At 40.4% G+C, this 23,261-nt stretch overlaps 1 protein-coding gene across 1 annotated transcript in view; it reads left to right on the forward strand.

The window, feature by feature from the left end:
• Positions 1–23,261, forward strand: part of oxct1a (3-oxoacid CoA transferase 1a) — a 48,474-nt gene that overhangs the window by 10,400 nt on the left and 14,813 nt on the right. Inside the window, exons 7-13 of the mRNA XM_041936832.1 lie at positions 352–412; positions 11,816–11,923; positions 12,267–12,381; positions 13,010–13,104; positions 16,316–16,364; positions 16,704–16,776; positions 17,943–18,018. Of these exons, the coding sequence (XP_041792766.1) occupies positions 352–412; positions 11,816–11,923; positions 12,267–12,381; positions 13,010–13,104; positions 16,316–16,364; positions 16,704–16,776; positions 17,943–18,018 (577 nt within the window). The remainder of the gene's footprint in view (positions 1–351; positions 413–11,815; positions 11,924–12,266; positions 12,382–13,009; positions 13,105–16,315; positions 16,365–16,703; positions 16,777–17,942; positions 18,019–23,261) is intronic.

A 23,261-nucleotide genomic window follows, 5' to 3' on the forward strand; every position in this document is an offset into this window, starting at 1 on the left:
ATTATTGCTAATTCAGTTTCAGTCAGAAAAATCAAGATAATAAATCAGTAATTACACCTGTCATGGATATACTTAATAGTTACAACACAATCTAAATTAGGTCCCTCCATCCAGCACCAGTTAAGTATTTTGGACCAACTCACCATTGTGAATTATGGAAATTAGTAGCTGTAGTAAAGTCTTTCGCCACAAGAGTGCAGTGTCTTCCAGTAATCTAACTGCTTGTTGTGGATATTCGACAGTCAGTATTGCAGTGAGAGGTTTTGAATTTACTGGTTTGTCTTTGTTAAGTGATATTTCCTTACCTCCTCTTTGTTTTCATATCACCTCTTTCTTGATCTTCTCTCTCAGGAAAACAGCCAGAAACTTCAACCAACCTATGTGCAAGGCAGCCAAAACCACTGTAGTTGAGGTATGCATTTTCAACAACGCAATGATTTGCTTGTAAACCTGATTTCTGACTGGAACATGTCTACTGACACAAATGTAGTCACCATCTCAGAGCCTGGGCATCAGCTTTCCTTTAATAGCTTTCATGCATTATGCTGGCTTTAATTTTCTGAATTTAGTTGTTCTGGCCCCCACAGCTGAGATGGGTCCTGCAGGAAAAATTAAATAATGTAAAAATCTACATTCATTACAAAAACCATGGAACTTTGAAATACATACAATGTGGTTCATACGCTCCATATATCACATATAAACATCCTAGATTAAAGCCAATCTTAAACTCCAGGGCCTTCTTGAACTAATCTGGAATAAGCACAAGTGTGAATTTCTGTTTCATCCAACTAAATTTGCTGCCACCAACATCTACAAATAATCTGTCGACATCAAGAAAATAGGGTAAAGACATCAACCATTTCATATTTGAACACAACCATAGAAAAGCAGTAGTCCCCTATATATATCTGGTTGCCAGTAAAACCACAAAGCACAGACATCATTTCAAGCAGATGCTGCAGTATCCAGAGAATATGGTAGAAAGTAGAAATGTACTCAAGTGATATACTCCAGAAATGTGAGACAGGTGTCTTACAGGTGTAATGCCTGTCGTTTTATGATTGTGAGCTGAACAGGTCACGTTGAATTGTGAATAGCTGATATTCCTCTGAATATAACTCTAAGACCTCAGACATTATAAATAGATTAGACGTTCTTAGATCTTCACCTCCATTTATTTGACCAAAATGGAGCGAGAATGTCCTGCTCTCTCTGGGCTGTCTGTGTCATACCTAGTTTCATTCTCTCTGTCTGGTCACCCACCTGTCCTAGCATTTGACAGTCTGCAAGTGTGATCTCTTCTCTCTGTGCGTGCGTGTGTGTCTCCGTCTCCCTCTCCACCCCTCCAACACACAAACCGCTTCACACCTCCCATATAGACACTGTTTGATTCAGAGAGCAGCAGGGAGAACAACTGTGTGCGTGAAAACCATAAAACACAGACGCTTTCTGAAAATAAATTGGTAGCGATGGGTCTCTCATAAATCTAACAGGGTTCCACAAAGCACATTTTCAATTATTCCATGGTTGCTGGAGCTGAGATTTGGTCTGCTGTTGATTAGAAATGTCTGGGACCAAATGGGGAGAGTAAATTCTTTCATTATTGAGCTATTGTGGACCTTAATGGTAGATTGATCACTGAAATTTGGTTTATAGCTTCAAAAAGCGCCAGCAATAATGGGTTTTAACACAACAGTTTTATGCACACTTAATAACCACTAAATTCAACTATTTTGCAACATGACCAATCCAGTGCATGTGTGATGACGTCTATGACAGGTAGCAATTAAATTCTGTTTTCTAAATCAATTATAGAGAATCAGTGATACAGTATTATAGAAATTGCCAAAGGATTATGAGAGTCGTCGCTCTGACAGCATGATGCCACCAAGAAAGGTGTGTGACGTCTGCTGGAGTTGTGATACAGACAGTAGTGACATGAATGATAATGCAGCACTGCTTAGAGAGCCACTTCATGGAATGCAAATATAATTGGTAGGATTTAATATTGAACTGTCTGCTTCAACCTTTGTGCTCGCAGAATCATCTGCTCAGGGTGTTTTTAGTGGGTAAAGAGGATGAAGCAATTATCTAATGGGTTTAGAGACCCAGGCTGCATTTGGACTGAGGAACAGGAGTGTTTTTTTCAATTTCCAGGTGCATTTCTAGGATTGTTTTTGTTACATTTCTTTTTACATACAGTGAGAAGTGGCAGGAATGATAGGAAAGAGAGAGGGAATGACATGACAAGTTGAAAGGGAGATTTAGATGCCACAGTATCACAAGCTTCCAGGATGCACCTGACACACTTCAGTTAACTAGGCCTGAGAAAAGTTAGGAACACAAACAGCCTCTGTGGGCTCTCATGGATACAGAAATAATTGCTTGACTTAATTGTTCAAACAAGGACACAGTATAAACAGCCTTTTTTTAACGGAGTATTAGACATACGCATATAGCCTAAAGAAATGTTATTAAAAAATGCCTATTTCTGAAAATAATTAATGGCACATCTCAACCAATTAACCTCACCCAAAACACGCTGCAAACCTGACACAGATTAACTTATTTTGGGAAAGGAAAGCGCTGCATTTGCATCTGAACTTATATTATTCCTTTTTATATGTAATTTTATGTTCCTGTGACAGTTTCAGCTTAGCCTTTGAAGATTTTACATTTCACTTATTTTCCCTGTCATGTTGACACAGACATTTGGCATCCACCTACTAACTGAATGCTTCTATCCAGCTGGGCATACACTCTAAATTGTGCTGCAGTCTGACAAATTATATCAAACAGTATTTTCAAATGTCGAATTGGAATTCAGTGCTTTTCACAATTGTCCTCCTTACATTCTGTGGTTATTACATGGTTTTTAATTGCTTTTTGTGAGCAAAAACTGACAAGTGAGTTATGTTCCACGTTGAAACTCATCCACCTCAAATTTCTACTATAAATAACAAACATGCCTCATAATTTAAGATAAATAAATATCTAATATGAAATTGAAAAGTATTTCTCATACATATTTAGGTTGACAGTCATTAGGTGTGTGTTTAAGCACATGAGATCCCATTATACATAGCTGTCTGAGCACTTATCCTAGCAGGTCACATTGTACCCTCCATTTTTTTATGGTGCCTTTTCATGGAAGAGCAGGTAACATATGCACATTACCAATGACAAGCCTACTCACTGGTGACAATAATGTGATTGAGCTGTATTGCAATTTCTATTAAGAACACTTTTATCTCTGATACTAAAGCAATTACCAACTCTATGAGAACAAATTTATCTTTAGGATTCAGTGCATGCTCAGTCAAAAATCTGGTGATATGCTGTCATTATTGACCCTGCTGTCTTGGTGCACTGGTTATGGCTGGGAACCAACAGACAAGGTCAGGGGTGTTTGGAGCTATTCATTTAACTTGCAGCTGAGCCGGCAGCTAAGGGCAGTGCGCGGCAAGCTCTCTGACGATCATGTTGCACAGTAGCTGCCTGTCTGCTGGACCAGATTTTTTCTCTGTAGCTGTATGCAGCCAGGTAGGCTCAAGCTGTTGAGGGGCTAAGCAATTATCTGTTATCAAAGGGCAAAAAATATCAGGACGTTGTGGAGGGTGACTGACAGGACTGGAGAAAATTGGGTAGAATAAAGATAATGCATGTCTCGGTTTCAGTCAAAGTGCAGCAACTAAGACAGTGGTTACAACTAGGCCAGAAAAATTGATTCATCAGTTTCAATCCTGATCAGATTAGTTTAGGAGTCAAAGAACCCCCCAAATCTCCGTATCAGTGTGATTTTGTCGTTGTGTGTTAAAGTGAGTTCCATAAATGCCAGTGTGTGTCTCCTTGACAAATTGTAAAAGCTAGTGCCCGTTAGCCTCTTGAATAAAATTTTGTTTAGCCAACCCACTCTTCTCTAATAGATTTTTTGAATTACCTGTGCTTGAACTCTTCACTTACAGAACGAGCTGACAATCTCTAGTTTTTTAGTAAATCCTCACGTTCTTAACTTACACTTAATATGCACGCCACAATATTGTAGCTGTATTCTTTAAATTGCATATTATATTTAAATATTTGCATACTTTATATCCTTAACTGTCAGTCAACAGAGTATCCATCTTAATTAGAATTTTGAGCCAGCTCCCGCACTTAAGGTTCAATGAATGTGAGTGTAATGCTTTAAAGTCCTAAGGGGAAAACAGACGTTTAGATATTTAACCTGGTGACTCCACTTATGTATAAAACTAATTCTGGGAAGCAGATTCAAATGATCTCCCGGCAGTCTATCAATAACCCTGCAACTGTTCCCAGCCGCCCACATTCACCATGTGCAAGGTAAATTGATTAACATTAAAGACCTTCGTATACTTGTACTGTTATTAACAGATTCAACTTTGATGATTCGCCACTGCTGCTTCAGTTCCTCAGGCCAGTGACCGCTATGCACCAATTCTGATAGATACGTCTACTTTTTTTTTTGTTCTGAATTTAAACTACAAGAGGCAGGAAAGGGTGTCAGAGAACGAGATAACACAAAAGCACTTTGAAAATTACCAGATCATCACCAGCTCCTGCCATGGTTGCTAGGCAACCAAACCCTGCTATTCAATTGTTGAATGTTCCACAGTATCCAGCTGGTCCAGTTAGTCCCTTATCCCAGGTACAGTGAAAGACCCCAGTGCATTGTGGGATCCAATACACCAGAGACTTAATCAAAGAAAAGGTTTCTGCTGTTGTTCCACAATCAGTCACAGTAAATGACTCAACTGTATTCTGTTACTGTGGCAATGCAATGTCGTGTTGTGGGTGTTGGTGTGCACAACCAAGCACTCACGCATGCATGAATTGCATGAATGTAATCGTGAGTGTGTTTTGTTCTTTTAACCAAGCTAGAGGCCACATTTGATATAAATGACCTCCATCCTCACGTTTTTCAGCCTCGGCCTTCCATGGTACATTTGTGTTGAAATGAATATCACAACTAAAAAACCTACAAATTTGCAACAAAAAAAGACCCTCATGAATTTTGATATTCAACTAGGATGTAGGTAATGTTTTCAGTTTTATTACTGCAGTGTTTGGCTGTGGAATGATTATCATGAGCTATTAAATCTTTTCTGTGGTATGTAATGCCTTGTTTGCTCACTGTTGGAATTTTGATGATCACAACCCACATTTTTCATGCTATTATTTAGCACTTAGCATGCCTTGTTGAGTTTTTGTGCCTTGATCTTGACTTTTGCCCTTTGCTACCTCCATTACTCAAGCTACTGTTGGCATATAATTATAAATCCACTCATTTTCCCCATCATTTCCTGCCTAAAGAGGTTTATGAATTAGCTTTCGTGTGCAAAAGATGTGAAATGAACGTCATCATTTCGGTCTGTATTTTGCACAAGTTGTGGGTATGGGCGTATTGTCTTGGTGAACCAGTTTCTAGCCCTTCTTTGGGTCTTTGCCCCAGTGTTACACAAGTGATCTGTAGCTTTAATTTAATTGGATGCATACATATGTGTCAGAGGGTGACATGGCTTTGAATCCAATATGACTTGTTTTGAACTACAATTAGTTTTGACATACTATGGTACGTATGTGATAAGTTAAAATTGTACAGTATTGTGCCACTTTTTGGGATTTTGAGCCAAAACCTCCCCAGAGCAAATGCTGGTAATTGCAGAGCTGGCTGAGCTACAACACAGCAATTTGCTGTAATATCAATGGACAGATGGTATAAAAGCCTTTGACGCCATTTTTTCCCCCAAAAGTGTGTTTATACTGGTTTATATGAGTCACAATGAAACTGATAGCATTAATAATTTTCTTACACATCCATTTAGCAGAGACATTCTTGAGATGTGAGACTACACATCAATTCCTGAATGAGCAGCATTGATAGAAGAAAATAACATTGATTTATTGCAGCCTTGAAAGACACACACATGACCAAGAGGTGACCCCGCAAATTAGCTCTAGACCAGATAATATGCTACATTCATGTGTCGTACTAAATTTAGGTTGTCTGTGGGTCTGTCCACTTCTCCTTAGGCACTGGTGCATAAATTTGCTCACACAATAAACATAAAATTCCCATTGGCGTGTTATTAAAATAAGTTGACTGGATGTAGTCTGTGGGCTTGCAGCTGCTCAGGTCAGGTCTTTCCTTCATTGATTAAAACATTTAAAGATACAGTCTCATCTTAAGATGAATAGAAAAGCTGATTAACATTTTATAACTACTGTATCTTAATCTCAGGGATATTGCTGGCAGTATTTGTCCTCCTGCATTGCCAAATGTTGTTGTTGCTAAAGCATTGCTCCAATTGAAAATATTTCTTCCTGGATGTAAGAGGCATTTTGGACTTGTCTAATCTGAAATCAAACTTTTACACTTGGGCTGGCATTGACTTTTTTTCTAAGAGTAAATCAGGTTTGGCATATACTTAAAATCTTTGTTGAATGCTGACATTTACTGATGACTGTGACAGTCTGTTTGGCTGTTTTAGTAATCAACTGTAGGGCATTGTAGGAGTAGTTGAACCGAGCCACAAAAAAGGGGACAGCGAATGGACATAAAAAGAGAAGTAGAAGGGGAAAATAGATTTACTGAACATATGGACAAACTGAATGTTTGAAATGGCAAATTTACATGTTATATGCTATGCTGACTTTAAGTTCAAAGTGCCCTACTAACTGCCTATCATCTGAATCTAAAGCACATTGCACTGAGGCATATGTGTTCTTTGAAATGTAAACATTGAGCCGGGAGTGGTGTTGTCCATGTGCGGTATGTGTCATTTGAAAAAAATCTATTTTTAGTTCCTGTAATGTTGTCAGGTTTTGCATTGGCTGGCTGTCCTGTTTGCTGGATACCATAAAGGCTGTCATAGACAAGGCAAGCTTCCAGTGAGAGGAAACAGATTGCTCGTGTTGTCAGTATTCTGGGTTAGAGGATAGAACCGGAGCTGAGCCCCGAAAGTGGCAACGGAGCATGGCCAAGTGCCATACACACACACACACACACACACACACACACACACACACACACACACACAGGGAGAAAGATGGAGAGGCTAAAAATACACAAGGTAATGAGAGTGTGGTGTAGCTGTCATCCTCATGCTCTGTCGCCTTTAGCCACACCATCTCTTCCTCCAGACTGTCACATCTCAGTACCCACACAAACATGCACACACAAACAAAACACAGACCTAATGGATTATAAATTCAGGTTGTGCCGCAGTTAAAGTTTCAGCTAGTTACGCTTTTTGTAGTCTGTAATATCTCAGTTTGTCCAGGTGTAATTTGATTTTAAAATTGAAAATGAAAACACGAAAGTGACGTTTCCATACTCAGAAATGTTGCTCTTTTATTAAAGGGATAGTTTACATTTGTGGAAGTGTGGTTGTATAAGGTACTTATATACAGGTGTTGTGCTAGAGATAATACCTCTGGGATGCTGACTTGATCGTCCTTTGAAGGACAGGGACTCAGATCAGAGAGTAAGGCACTGAGAGTAATTACCGAGTGAATACAGGTCATGGATGGATACAAGGCAACAGGTGGAATGTGTGTGTGTCTGTGTCTGTGATCAGTTGGTTGGATCTGCTCATCCCAACCAACCCCTGCTTTCCAAAGGTCTTGGTTGAGGATTTTAGTCCATGTCAACAATGGAATGAGATATCCTAGTATGTCATATTGTGATGCCATCACAGAGTAGACATTTGAAAGTCTTGGCTAGGAGTACTCCATGGGCCGATTTCTGTATCCAAGGCGGTTGTTCCAAGTTCCAACAGAGATGCAAAGCTAGGTCTTCTGGGTCTTGACTGCATTGGGAAAGCCAACGTTCTGTGCTGGCTGCTCTGCCTTCCACAGAGAGGTCCTCTAAAATTGATTGAATGTTGCTAGTCCACTGCCTTATATCAAAACCTCCAGCTGATAACAACTCACCTATTGCATTGATGTGTGTCCTACCTTCATTGACGAATATGAGGCTTTGCAAACAATTGTCGACATAGAAGGCCCTAGTGTCTAGGTTTTCATTACTCTGGCCACCACTGCCACAAATCTTGAGCCCTGGGGTCATACTCACAGTCACTGAGAGGTCTGGATGGGGTCCCACCTCGTGGTCCTTAAGGCAGTAATGAGGGAAGCTCTCTCCAATTCCATTTCTTTCTCTCTCAGGCAGCATCCATAAGTGTTTAGTGATTCTCTTGTCTGGTGTGCTGCACGAGCCTCTTCATCTAACTGACGTCTCAATCTACCTTGTTCCCTGCGAAGCTCTTTCTTCCTATTAAGGGCTTCCCATGCCTTCACATCCAGCAGTTGATCCTGTTTCTCTGTTAGACATCCATAAGCTGCCTTTGCATATCTGCGAACTCCACATGCTTTAACCTTTCCTCCAACATCAAGGAAAGGCTCAGTAATTTTTTTTTGTCAGCCTGTGCACTGGATGTTGATATTGTTTTGTGCACAAGAGGACACATGTTAATGTTTTTGTTGACTCCAAAATCCAAATGGCACCACTCTTAGAACAAATTTCACAGCTGTACAGTACAGCCATCATTGGTATCACTGGGAACGCTTTTAAAGTTGCAAATTTTAACAACATTCTTTATCCACTCTGTCAATTGCCTTTGTAATCATGAGTACATGTGAACATAGTAGCCTCTAGGAGCCGTTTGCTTAGCTTGTTTTACCTGACAGAATTATAATGTGCATACAATCTGAAGACACAAGCACATGATCCTGTTTGTTAAGTTGATGATTGAGATGTAGGCCAGATGGTCAGTATGAGTGCAATCAGCTGCAATAAATACCTTTCATCAGAGAGCGTTGAGTCTGTTTGGTACTAAAGGATGTTTGTGTGTTTGAATTCCTGTTTGAAACCATGCTAGTGTTTTTCATTTAGTGAGCATAACTGTTTTTAGTTCCAGTACTTGTACAATGTGGTCAAACTGTAAATGTACCACCATTTGTTTTTATTGTTTTTACTTTAGTGATAAGCACGGCTTATTTCCAGTATTGTTTAATAGCCATAGAGAAAACAGTGCATGCAAACCACTGTTAGAGTTTTTTTCTAGGAATCCAGTTGCATTGTGATTCAATCAGTTTGAGATTAACAAGATTTGACAAAGCTCACCGCCTAAAAAAGCACAAACTCCTGGAAAAAAAAACTGCTTATTGTGTCCCCAGAGGGCACTTTGATTCCCTCTATCCTCCTGCCAGCTCACTTCATGCCTTGCTCAGCTCTCATTGATGTGAAAATCGTTGTACAGATATGGGAATATCAATGTGTGTGTCTGCGCGTGTGCCTGTTTACTTGCTCCACACACCTGTTCATTTGTGTGTGTGTCTGTGTTATTCTTGTGAGCTTTTTTATTAATTATTTTATTTCAACGATTTATCCATCCGCGTCCGTTGAACCTCCTGTCTGAGGTGCATCTGAACACCGGTGCAGCCGGGAGACACATCACCTAGATGAAAGGAACAGAGGCTTTTTTTTATGCACGCGGGACATCTAAATTGCATGAGCTTGTTATTGTGCTGTGACTTAGCTTTGGAAGGCTAATTGAAAATTGAGCTGAATAGATGGTTTGTTTGCATGTGTGTGAGAGCATATGGACATGGAGAAAGAAAGGTGTGATCTCTCTCTTTTTTTTGGCGTTATTCAAGGGACACATGATTTGACACCTTTTTGATCGAAGAGACAAAAATTAGGGATTCATACAGTTAATTAAGTTCATTCATCGGAAGTCTTGAAATTCATGTCACCAAATATTTGTAGTCATTCCTCCAGTCTTCCCTATTTTAGTACTGTTACTGTTCTATAATGTGATGAGCTCTGTCTTCCTTGATGAGGATGTCTATGGAAATCATCATTCTCACAAAAGACAGCTCGAGCCCCCAGAGAAAGATGTGGGTGGATGTGTGGGACTGCTGTATCAATTCTCTCGCGCTACCAATCTCATCTCGCCTGGCCTTATTTTCACTGTGGAGCATCAGTGACTTACCATAACCCGACCGAGAGAACCAGAAAAAGAGTCTAAAATCACTTTATGGTCCTGAGCGGCCCTCGCTCACCGCAGACCAAAGCCTGCGTATCCATGACAACGCTAAGATGGGATCCACTCTTAGCCATTGACTCCTCTCAGTCAGCGCTGAGTGCTGAGGGAGGAAGTGGAGATAAGGAGAGATTCAATTGAATTTGCTCCGAATGGCTGCTTGCCCCTCATGTAAATGGAATAAATAGGTTACACTCTGAGCTACACAGGAGTGAAGCACAGAAACATATAAAGGCAGGGTGAGAATGATGTTGTCATGGTTAAGTCCCATCTTTGGTCCTCAGAGATGTGATGATAACTCTGGCACTTGGTTACGCTCTCTTCTTTTTTCCCTTTTGTAATAATAAGTCATTTTATGTGCTTTTCCCCTTGAGGAATCCTCAGGAAGAAAGAAATTGCTCCTTCTCCCTCTTCTGTCTCTTCTGTTTCTAAAGGAAAATTACCACTTAAGAAAGTCTACTGCCACTCCCTTAGCATCTTAGTTTGATTCTTATGTTGGTTTATAATCTCAGGGACCACTGTGTTAAATAGCACAGCCGATTGTAAATATGAACATGACTTAAGAGTTACAGGAGCTAGAGTAGACTAACGCAGCCAGCAAGATTTAGTGGAGCCCACACATGCTGTACAGCTTCCCCCTGAACACCTGTATAAGTGGAAGCTGTAGGCTCGGCTTATAACAGTTCCTAATATTACCTAAGGAGGAGGGAGCAAGTGTGTTCTTTCTGGGATTTCTATCCCAGTCATGTTGACCCAAATCTGCTAAAATCAATAGCCATTTCCATCTGTGTCACGTTAGTCAAACCGAAATAATCCTTTATGTACATGATTCTTCTGCTGCTGGACACTCACTACATAAAGGTGGCACACTTCTGTCTCTGAGTCAGGAATACAGTGTTTGGTAGATATCTGAGACACACGCCTGTCCTATTATGCTGCCATATTAAATGTGAGAGTAATTAAATCATTATGAGGGTATATTTAGAGTGTCTGTGGCAAAGTTACATGAGCTAAAATTTAGACCTTGTAAGAGAAGGCAGAGCTTGTGGAATAGACCTAAAAATAAAAAGAAGTAGCTAAACATTGTTTTCCACACAGGGGAGTAAAAAGTTCCCTTTGACCTTTGTGCTTGGTTTGACCGAGGTCCTCCCAGCACCAAAACAATCTCCTCCACGCACCCCTACTCTCCATCACCTTTGATCCTAGGATCAAGCTACGTTCCCTGAGCTCAGTGTGTCAGATGATCCTCTTCTGTTTTCAGTCAGCCAAGCTGGGTTTGGATACACAGACAGCTTTCATTGGACTACAAAAAATAAATACAGCATTTTCTCCCACACGTATTTGCCCTCTTTACCTGTAAAAGATATAACAGTAGCAGAATTTTTAAACATGTGAGATCATATTTGGAGAACAAATGTCTGCTTGTGCATCAACCTCGCTGTTGTTTGAATCTCAATTTAGGATTTAACATCAAACAAATTTAAAAAGTGTGCTGTGCTCCTTTAAAACGTACCCAATCACCTAAAAGTCAACCTAATTTCTGGAGATTATCCTTTCAGAATGGCAACAAAATCTCCTGGTCTTCATCAGTTAATCTTTTAAATTTCATAGCTGCGTAGGCAGAGGTTATTTCCTGGTAGCGCAGTTCCATCAGTGCACGGTTGGCTTATCTGCGCTTTGATGTCAAGGGTTGTGAGACATTTTACAGGTGAAGGTGGTGCTTATCACTCTGTGTCTCTGCGTAGGTGGAGGAGGTGGTGGATGTTGGGACCTTTGCAGAAGAGGACATCCACATACCCAGCATCTACGTCCACAGGGTTGTCCAGGGAGCTGGCTACGAAAAAAGGATTGAGGTACAAAACGAGGCCTTTCGGAGGGTGCATGAATGGAGAAATTATGCATGTTGTATCCATTCTCTCTATATTTTCTGGATTATGTCTTTATGTGAGAGTCACACAAATCATGTCCCATTCATCAGTCAGTTAAATTAATTAAAAAATGATGATGATTAATCCTGTAACAAAGTGTCGAGTTAAACCCTTTTCTGACTAAGCCATTGTCGCAGGATTTAACTTTTCCATCATTGTTCAGAAATGCACATACTAGCTCTTATCCATATGTGTCCTTGTACTCGGCCAGAAATAGCCTCTCAAAATCCTGTCCCCCTGTTGCTCATGTATCTCTGTATGATTCCAGAAACGCACAGTAAGGAAAAGCCAAGAAGCTAAGCCCAAACCAAAGAAGGACTCGGATATTGTTCGGGAAAGGATCATTCGCCGGGCTGCTCTGGAGTTTGAGGATGGGATGTATGGTATCCTTTTAAAACAATACAAGCAGAGCAGCTGTGAGCAAATTCCAAACTCATATAACTTTGTGTTCTAATTACCACGACTAAAACCAAGCCAGGTGTCGGCCAATAGCCATGCTAAAAATAAAGCTGTGCCTTGGCTTCCTTTTGTTTCAATATGCAGAATGAATACTTGTAGCTCATGGTCAGTTGTTTGCACTGCTATTATACACATAGTTTTTGGTTTCTTGTCTTTCAGGCATTTCACATTTACATGTTATTGTAATGGAATTTGTCATTCCTCATGAAAGAAGCCTTAGTTTTTTAGTGGCTAACTTGTGATTAACAAGCAACGAGGATTAGGTTAACTAGTTCCTACATTAAGGGGCTGCAGTTATGTAGTCAGAGACAGATAGATGGCTGATAATGAAATGTTGTGAACATTCCTTCATTATGAAGATGAAAACACAGAAGGGGCTATAAATTCAGCAGTTAGTTTATTTATGTGTGACTGGAAGGACATGTACACATCACTGATATTATGCTTCTGTTGTGATTCTGACAGAGGCTACTGGCAAGTGAGACAGTTGATTGATTTTTATTTCATGATTACAAGTTTAGTCGTTACTGTCTTTAACAAAGCGCTGATCAGCCAACCTTGGTATTGGTATCCCCATGCTGGCCAGCAACTTCATAAAACCAGATATCACTGTCCACCTCCAAAGTGAAAATGGAATTTTGGGACTGGTAAGACGCCTGCAGAGAGCTTTCTTTCCTACAGGTTTCAGTGCTTTGAATCTCAACTAAAGTTAATTTAAACACAAGAACTATCCATATATACAGTTAATTGCTCAAAAAGAGGATTCATTCTCAGTGAAGAACCTTGGAGCTCTAATCTGCCTCTATACCTGCCAAAGAGCAGTGATTCCTAACACGACTCTGGGGGTCATCAGGTGGAAACCTCCCTTCAACAGTGTTTCGCCTACTTAGTCCCACTACACCTCCAGGAGGTTAGGCAGTGAACTCCGGCGTCCCAGAGTCACCCCCCCTAGTGCCAGTTCACACTGCTCCTACACAATCCAAACAGCACCGCCACGTTCAACTGACCCAGAGATGCTCCAGGTAGTGGCCAGTACCGATGCTACCATTTAACTATTGCTAATGCTACTGCTAACCGCTAGGAAGAACAGAAGAAGACAATACAGTTCCGATGCTACCATTTAGCTAATGTTATGTGCTAACCGCTACCTGCTAAGAGGAACAGAAGAAGACAATAACGCTAGATTCACCTATACTGTTAATGTTAATTGCTAGCTACCAATACTAACTGCTAAGATACTATCATACTCTCACCGCTTTAGCTATTGTTAGCTGCTACAATGCTACCACAGGCCTAGATGCCACATGTAACTGCCGATTGCCACACTACCATCATCTACCCCTGCCTCTCACCAACTGCACCAAGAAAAAGCGGGGTGGGAATACAAACCCTGGTTCGGGTAGGGGATAGAAAATAAAGAGGTAGAGTCAAAAGATGAAAGTAGGGATTGGATACAGACCCTTGTTCGGGTAGGGGGTGGAAAATTTAGAAGGTGCTGAAGGTGGAGGCCTAAACCACAGACTAGATTTAACAGCCTCTTCTAACATTTCCTTCAAGAAGCAGCAAACCCTACCATTTCCTTCAAAAAGCAAACAGAGCAGGATAACAAACCCTAACATTTCCTTCAAGAAGCAGACAAAACAGGAAAACAACCAAAAAGATCAAAAAACAAGCCAACTCTGTGTCTTACCACGCAAACTCACCTGAACAGGCCGCATGGTCCCAAAGAGAGACTCTAGCTGGCCACACCCCCACCTTATCTAAACTTCCTGGTTCTCTTCCTATTGGCAGAGCGAGAAGATGGGGCGGGGAAAGCAGAGCAGAGGAGAGGTGTCTTGTTCAGACTTTAACCTCTTCTCTTGCCGGGTTAGGCATGCATGTCCTCTGCCTGCCCCCCCACTGTCCCTATTTCACCCCCCAACTACTATTATTTCTCCTGATCCATATCCACTGACTAGACCTAGCAGCCTCATCTGACATCTCCCTCACTGTCTTTCTTAAATTTTGCCCATGCACTCCCAGCTCCCTCAACAGTGAAACAGCTGACCCTGCAACAAAACCTCTACACCCCACTTCAACCGGACAGACCCTGGTCTTCCATCCCCTCTGCTCAGATTCTGTCTTTAAATCTGCATACTTAGTCTTCTTCCTTTCATAAGCTGCCTCCACTGAATTTTCCCAAGAGACTGTTAACTCAATAAAATACACAGTCTTTTTACTCATGGACCATAAGACAATGTCTGGCCTCAGATTACTATAAACTATTTCCTGGGGCACAACTAGCTGTCCTCCCAAGTCGACCTGCATTTGCCAATCATCAGCCCCTACCAGGCAGCCACCTCCCTGCTTTCTCCCTGACTTAGCAGCTCTATTTTTCTCCCCCTCTCGAACAAACTGCACATCTAACCTCTCCTTTCTAGAACTTCCAGAATTCACCTGCTTCCTTCTCTCCTCAATGCCTGCGGCTAAGCTTCTCAGCACCTGATTATGCCGCCATGTATACCGGCCTTGTGATAAGCTAATTCTACAACCTGACAAAATGTGCTTTAAACTTGCTGTACCTGAGCAGAGTGGGCACGATTGATCGCCCTGTACCCAGAGACTTAGGTTCTGCGGGGTTGGCAACACATCGTATGTCGCCCCTATCAGAAATTTAATACGGCCTTCCTCCATATTCCACAGGTCCCTCCAACTAAGTTTCCTCTTCTCAACACCTTCCCAATTCAACCATTGTCCCTGTTTGGCTTGACCAACTGCTTTTGCCCCTCTTAACAACTCCTCCTGCCTACGCACCTGTTCCACTACAAGCTTTCTTTTCTCCTTTAGACCTGCTTTATTCCACACTGGTTTGCCTGGGCCAAGCCCCAAGCCTCCCCGGCCAAATTGAACATTTCCTACTATTTCTGCATGCCTAAGAGCTGCCTCTGCCTCCTGCACTGCTGCCCTTGGGTTCCATTTCCTCCCCCCAGAAGGATTCGGAACCACATTGCTAACTAACATGTCCTTACTCCCAGATAATAAAAGTTCTGTCCTAACCTTAGTGCATTTAAACTCCTCTGTTAGACTGGATACTGGCAGCTGAAGCATTCCTTTCCCATACAAAGCTACATTGCTTAAGCACCTGGGAGCACCCAACCATTTTCTAATATAAGAGCTAACTAGCCTTTCCATTCTCTCTGCTACAGATAATGGGACTTCATATACTGACATTGGCCACATTAACCTAGGATACAAGCCAAACTGCAAGCACCACAACCTCAGTTTTCCTACTAAACAAGCTAACGAGCAGCATATTGTCTGACGGCTGTTTTAAGCAGCAGTAAACGTTTTTAAACTGAAATGGGCTCTGAGCTTGTAGCAAGATGAATCCCCATGCATTTGTGCAGTATCATTCCTAGTTAGGGTCCTCATTTGAAATGTGCTGGGTTTGTTATGTAACAAATTATAGCAGTTTGACACTTTCTCTTCCATTTTTCTGTCTCACAATCATTATTTGCTGGCTGAGCCTTCAACAAAGGCTGCTGACGCTGCCATGGAATGACTTCCCAATCAGTTGTGTTGACAGGAGAATGTAGGCGCCTATGCTAATGTCTGATTTGTCAGAGTTTCTTTTAATTATGAGTGCCAGTTTTAGTACTCCTCTCCAAACTCCTGTCTTCTCCTCTCCTCTCCTCTGTCCTAAAGGATTGCTCCCTTTGTTGAAGGCTAAGAAAATCAATGTCTCATCTAATCGAAAAATGTGATTATGCCTGTCTCCCCTTTGAAAGATCATGGCTGGCCAGGCTTAGTGACATGGCAGTGTATGTGTGACTGCCTGCATGTGTGCACATTCTTGTTTCTCTGCGTTTCTCTGTGTAGGGCCCGTACCCCACTGAGGATGCAGTGGATGCAGACCTGATTAACGCTGGTGAGGGTTGTCCAAATCAATACATCCCAATGATGTATTTGTGACTGTATATGTAAAAAAAAAAAAAAAAAAAGGCAGTGAAAACATTGGTTTAACTAAGCTATGGATAGAATAATTTGCTCAAAAATTTCCTGCATTATACAAACACACTTACATGAACGTTTGATACAGTGGATTCTCTGTAGTTATAAATTAACATTTATTTACTTTCTTTGTGATTATGTTAACGTTTAAAGTGTGTCGCTTTTAGGTGAGTGTGCTGTTAACAGAGTTTACTGCAATGATGAATTAATTCCAGTATTTTATTTTGCCCAAAAATCAAACATGTCAACTCCGCAGGCAAGGAAACTGTCACTGTACTCCCTGGAGCTGCCTATTTCTCCAGTGATGAGTCATTTGCCATGATCCGAGGGTAAGGCCATAACACATAAGCTTTGAAAACTTATTTGCTGACTTAAAGTTATGTATCCCTGACATTTCTGGATTTATATGTAGACAGCTTTAATACTTAAAAATATTTTTTTATAATGCCGTGACTCACTTCTATGAATTTCCTGGTGGTGTGAATGCAAAACAACAACAACAAACAAACAAAAAAAAGTCAGTAGTTTTTCACCTGCACCATAAGCCAGCTATAACTATTAAGCAGCGTTTGTCCTCTGGACATTGCCACAATTTATAACACTGGATATTAACAAATATCCACTGTCACCTGTACAACTAGACAGCGGCTTTGCCAATATTCCCAAGGTCCCTGGTTCTTATTGATTTGCCAGCTGTCTGAGATTGCCCACCCGCACTCCCTGCAGCATCAATTCTGTTTGTCCACCCAGTGGAAATCCAATAGTGCTCATAAATAGCACTGTCCAGTCACACTGGCAGGGACCAAATGGAAACACGCTGACTCTGTGCGTGTGTGTGTGTGTGTGTGTGTGTGTGTCTGTGCATGTGCATGTGTGTGTGTCTGCTGTCGTGCAAACACAGTTAAGAGTCCAGAATCGCTGAGAAAGAATAGCGCAACATATGGTGGACTGTGAGCCATGTTGCCTCAAATACCACACGTTACTTCTCATGCTGGGATTACATTTAGATTTGAGCATTTTTTCACTTGTTAGCCTTTGCATGTGTTTGTGTGTGGCCTCACACCTGCAACTGCGAGGATCCTAAATATGCCCCCATAATACCTCACTTTGGACTTTAGCCAAGGAATTCCTCTTTCACAACAAAGGAGCACACAGAAAAAGAAAGATGAAATAGCTAGCTTATTCTGCTAATACAGTACATGTATACATAATATGTGTTGTGACAACAGGAGCAGATGAGACCTCAACATCGTCCCTAGAGTAAATATGCAAAATGCATATGATATTTCAAGCACAGTAGCTCAAACAGTGGGTGGACAGTTACTATTGTGAAGACATTTGTTATGAGAATCTGTCCGATCATCAAGCATCTAGTAGTGTCAAGTATTTTGTTGTTGTTTTTTTTTCCTTTTTTGATGAGTGGCCTTGTGAGTTCATAAGTTGAAGTGATTCTGAAGTTGACAGCTGTCTTCTTCTATTGTGTCATTCTCTTCAGGGGTCACATCAACCTGACAATGCTGGGAGCCATGCAGGTGTCAAAACATGGAGACCTAGCCAACTGGATGATCCCAGTAAGTTTGGTTTTGATGGCACAAATCTTTTACCTTGTATTCAAATTCATGTTTTCTGCTGGAGGTCATCACAACAACATCAGTACAATAGGCATGCTCCAAATGCTGCTTCGTCAAGCTTATAAGATTTATTTCTTTATTTATTTTTTCTTTGAGTTTGTGGTGTTCAGTCCCATGTGGCGGGAAGCTTTTGGTGATGTTCTGTTGGTTTGCTTGATATTTTACTGGTATACATGGTTTGTCAAGGCCACATTCAAGGACACACTCTGGTATGGATATTTTTCATCTCTGTCTTCATCGTCACACTGTTGGCTGTCACATGTCAGAAACTCTAAATGTTCCGTCTCCAGTAGTGTTATAATACTTAATATTTTCTCAGATTTAATGTCAAAAACTCTTTAAAAATTAGTGGTGCACCTAACAGTGATCTTTATTTGTGATTAATCTGCTGATTATTTTCTCAATTTATCATTTTGTCTATAACATAAAATGGTTAAGACAAATCTCATCACAATTTCCTTGAGCCAAAAATGACATCTTCTAATTGCTTATTTTGTTTTGTCTGTCTGTCTTAAACTCAAAGATATTCAGTTTTCTAACATTTAAGATGAAGTAAAGCAGCAAATCGTGTTAATTAAATGTTAATTTTCTCTTGATTGACTAAGTGGTAAATTGCTTCAGCTTTACTTTGAAAAGCTGCATGTATTGTGCACTCACTATTTCATGACTAATTCACCTTTACTTAAGCCTTCTCATATTTCCTGGTTGAGTTTTTAAGTTTAAAAGATCATAAAGGTCATCGGTTATTGAAGGTAAAAAAAAAAAAAGAAGTATTGTAATTTCTCGTGGCATATTATTTATCTTTGACAGGTTGGACTTAATTGTACCCTCTTGGTTATTTTATGCATGATGGCTTTCAGCTTTTCTCAAAAAAAGGAGATGTCTTAGTTGAAACAAATTCACAAAGGGTGCAGCCTTGGTGGTTGTTATTCAAGAGCACAGGGATATGCTTGTCAGGGGAACGAGAGGTGGTGGTGTAGGGGGTGGAGGGTGGGGGTTGTCATGCTACAGTAAAATGGGTTGGCAACATTATTGCCTAATGTCTCATCAGGTCAATTGGTCTTAAGACCACAGTGGCCATGGTCCTCCTCAGTGATTACTAAGGTCAAGAACCCATTAAAAGCCTGTTCACAATGTGGGAGGGCTCAGCCAGAATGCCCCTGGCACACAGCTGTTTTCTGCTTGACTGAAGTGCGCATGCAAGGTTGTTTCAGCCAGTGCATCATTTTGTAGAAGCAGCCAAGTGGATAGAGACACAGAGTGTAGAGGATATTTACATGTAGAGAACTTGAGAATAAAACATTAATGTTTAAACATCTCTAAATGTTGCAACGCAATTTATTTTCTCTATCCTTCCCCAGTTGTGCTTGCTTGTCCATGGTAATTGCCAATTAACCGGTGCCTGATTAAGCACGATTATGCAGATATTGAAGGCCCGTGGAGCTGTTATTCATAAGCAGGGAGTTTATCTTGTTTGGCCGTTCTAGTGTTGGACAGGTTTAGCAGCAAAGTAATGCAGCAACACAGGCTCACACAGCTCCGTCCTCACCTACGCTTCAGTGTCTATTGTCCCCTCTTTTGAAAGGATGGATGAAGAGAATTACATTTCCCACTGCCTGTGATAATGAAAATTATTCACTATCTAAAGATGGGTACATAGCGTGAAATTGGAAATGTTGTACGTAGGAGTCGGGAATGCAGTACTCTCAGTGTGATTATGTTGATTTTGAACGCTTTTAATATGCAAAATGCAGATGAACATTTTCCAGTTGAGGGCTTTGAAATGCTTTTACATCTCCACTCAGCCTGAAACATCTGGAAAAACAATAGACTGAGAGAAAGGGGTAATAGAATAAAGGATGGCATTTTGGATTTGGTGTGGTGTTTTTTCATCTCGCTGCTGCAGCTTTATCAAGCTGTCCTAATCGTAGGGGTCTTGCACCCAGCAGTTCCCAGGAGATGCAGACACTGATGTTTCCTGTCATATGTTCCTCCTCACTGAATTCCAACAGTCAGCCACACACACTATTTAAAATGAGAACCATATTTGACTTTTATTGACTCAGATTTTGGTGCTCTGAGCGGTCCTGCTTTAGTTTTCACTTGCTCCTTCAAATCTGAGAGGGGTAAACAGATACTGTCAAAGGAACTCTGAACATGTTCAAGTTGACTAAAGCAATAAAAATGTATTTGGTGCAGCTATGTATTTTACAAAACAGAATTCACTTTGATAGTCATCGACTTGAAGCGGAGAAAACAAGCGCTACATCACACATATATTCCAAACCCCTGGAGGCTCAGTATAACTGCAGCTTAAGTGCTGCAATAGCTTGAGCTACTGACTATTAAAATGCAGTTACTAGCTCAAGTGCTCATGATAAGGCCTGATGGCAGCTTTAATGAAGGAGCTGCTTAAGAGCTTAGTGCTTTTTTTCTTAGAATTTCACTCGCTTTCCTGCTGTATCATAAAAAGATTTACCTGGACATGGTTGTCAGTAAATCCTCAGATAAAGATGTCCTAATAGGTGTTTGTAGCAGCACAACCCTCTCAGTGTCGCTTTGTTTTCAAATGTTTAGTTTTGTATATATTTCATAACCTTATATTACTGGTGTTATTAGTTGTAATATTATAGTTAAAAGAAAGTTCAATCTATTATTGGGCAGACAGTGTGGCTTGTTTAATTTCTGTAGTTTTTATTACTTTATTTTTTCTCTAATTGGATATCAGTTAAGATATATGTTGTATGTCTAACAATAACTTTGATATTATTTATTAATAAAATTGGCATCTGAGGCTTTGGAATCAGCTAAACAAAATCTTGTAGACTGTCGTTTTGATTGTAATAATTAACCTTTACTCATGTTTGGTACACAGTGTAGACTTTTAATACATTTTAATACATTTTGTAGTGATGGCTCTTCTAAACTTTTAAGGTCAAATGAAATTAAAGATCATTGCTGGGAGAGAAAATGTTGATTATAATGACTAGCGATGGATTACACTGTTTTCACCAATCATACGCTGTTAACGCTTTTCCGGTTACATTGAACACAGTGTCCATTGTCTTCCTGTCAGTCCCGTCTTTCCCTCTGATTCTTGTCATTAGTTGTCTGGGTAACGAAGGCTTGTGGCGGCCCGTCGCTATGTTATTAAAACGAGAGCCATTTGTATCAGAGAGCGGAGATTGTCGGAGAATTTGTGGGGGAGAGAAAGGAAGCCAGTTGGTAAGTGGGAACTCTTGGATTGTGAAGGGGGTCATTTTCTGTGGTGTTTCTGCCACTGACTGCAAAGTGAACACTTGCACAACAAGTGAGGAAATCGCATTCTGTCGTCATGGCAACACACGCACAAAAAAAAAAATGCAAGCAACCCCTAAGCCTACTAAGAGAAATACTGTGCTAGTCAAAGTGTGCTTCCCATGATGCTTTTCTCATGCACTGGCTCAGCAGCATATTTTGTAAAATCAATCCCACCGTGTGTCATAGAAACAATTAGCTTCTGACTCAATCTGTTGACCGAGAAATGGATCAAAAGGTAACAGAATTTTTGTTTGGAAGTTTTGCCTTAAAATTAATTGCTTATCAAAAGATTATTTTTTTGTGAATTGATAAGTGATTTTTTTAAAGCTGACTTTAAACACCTGTTCAGTGATCAACAGTTGTATGTGCAGGAAATCAAGCAGGTCCATTGCTATTCCATTCTTACTCTCATAAAAGGCCCTATAAGCCGTATATTAATAGCCATAGTTATGTGCCAGTTGTGGCTCACTTAGAAAACCTTGTTGGTTGAGTGGGACTGACAGTATCATTGTCTCTGCCCTCACATGTAATGATAGTTGTCATCTCAGCAGAGCTTTAACTTAAGAAGTCCTGTGTTATCTGGCTTCTGCACCGCTGATACTGCCTCCTGCAGTCCCCCACATTATCTCTCACTTTTAAAGCCATTATACGAATGGATGTTCCATTGCTTACATCTTCTCTAACGCCTGTTTAATTAGCATATGGGTAGGCTACTGTATATCTGCCTCTGGCAAGGATTAATTTCAGAGAGAAAAAAAGTAAAATGGCTGTTTCAGAATTAAAAAGGAACACCAGTGGGAACTATTGAAAGGAGATTTTCTCATTACTTGCTCTTAAGGTGAAGCAGTGAAATAAATAGCTACAACATTAGCATAGAAATATTTTTGAATCATCATACTTACTCTAATTGAGCATGTTTTGCACATTAGAATAGAATTAGATATTCTGTAATACATTATGGAACAATACTAAATCCAGTTTGTATAAATGTGTCCCATTGTATTTGAGCAATTGAGCAATAGCTGTCACTCCATAGTAGAGATGTCTCAGCATCTTTTCATGTTTATATGTGTTTCTGCTAATAGAAATGTGTCTAGATACACACTTTCAGGTGTCCTGGTGCCCTCGTGGTACTGCTGAGATTATAGCAGACAAATGGACACAATCAGTGGTGAGGAAATTAAAAACCCGTGGGGCTTCAGTCAGACCAGCCAGGTTAATATCATCAAAGCTGTGTTAATTAAATGAGTAAATTACCCCCGCTCTTGTTGGCAACTTAGACAGAGGACATTTCTCTCTGTGGTTATTGTTCTGACAATGTATTCGTTCAATTTAAGTGCCTTCTTGCATGCTCGGCTGATCGAAAGCCAGATACGATGACAACCTCCATATTCAAAGATATACATGAAACTATTGATTTAGCAAAATAGTATTCTCTGACTCTGGGATGCCTTAATATTAAGGCATTAAGTAATTAAGAAAGATTTAATTTTTGGCTGCCGCAGTTCCAGATGAGCAGCTTTACTGAGGCTTAGCCACCAACTCATTCAGAACAAACCTAACCATAAACTGAGACTTGATTGTATTGAAGTAAAATCACTTCAGTTAGCAGGATGGAATAGATTATTGTCTTATCCCATCGTACTATTTCATGTAAGTTTTGCTGCACAGAGGAGCCTAGATCAAAGCAGGCTCAGATAACCACATGCAAAGCTGTAAATCAGAGGCGCGCAAATGCCAACCCTCCTTGCAATTTAGGTTATTGACAATATTCAGTGAGCAACAGAGGCCATACCTGTCTGTAAGTCTCCACAGCAATGTTATTTTATCATAATGTTTTCTGCAAAACAAGTTCATAAGCATCAGTGAGACATTCAACCACA

This window comes from Chelmon rostratus, chromosome 5, assembly GCF_017976325.1.
Source record: "Chelmon rostratus isolate fCheRos1 chromosome 5, fCheRos1.pri, whole genome shotgun sequence".
In the NCBI taxonomy this organism is placed as follows: domain Eukaryota; kingdom Metazoa; phylum Chordata; class Actinopteri; order Chaetodontiformes; family Chaetodontidae; genus Chelmon; species Chelmon rostratus.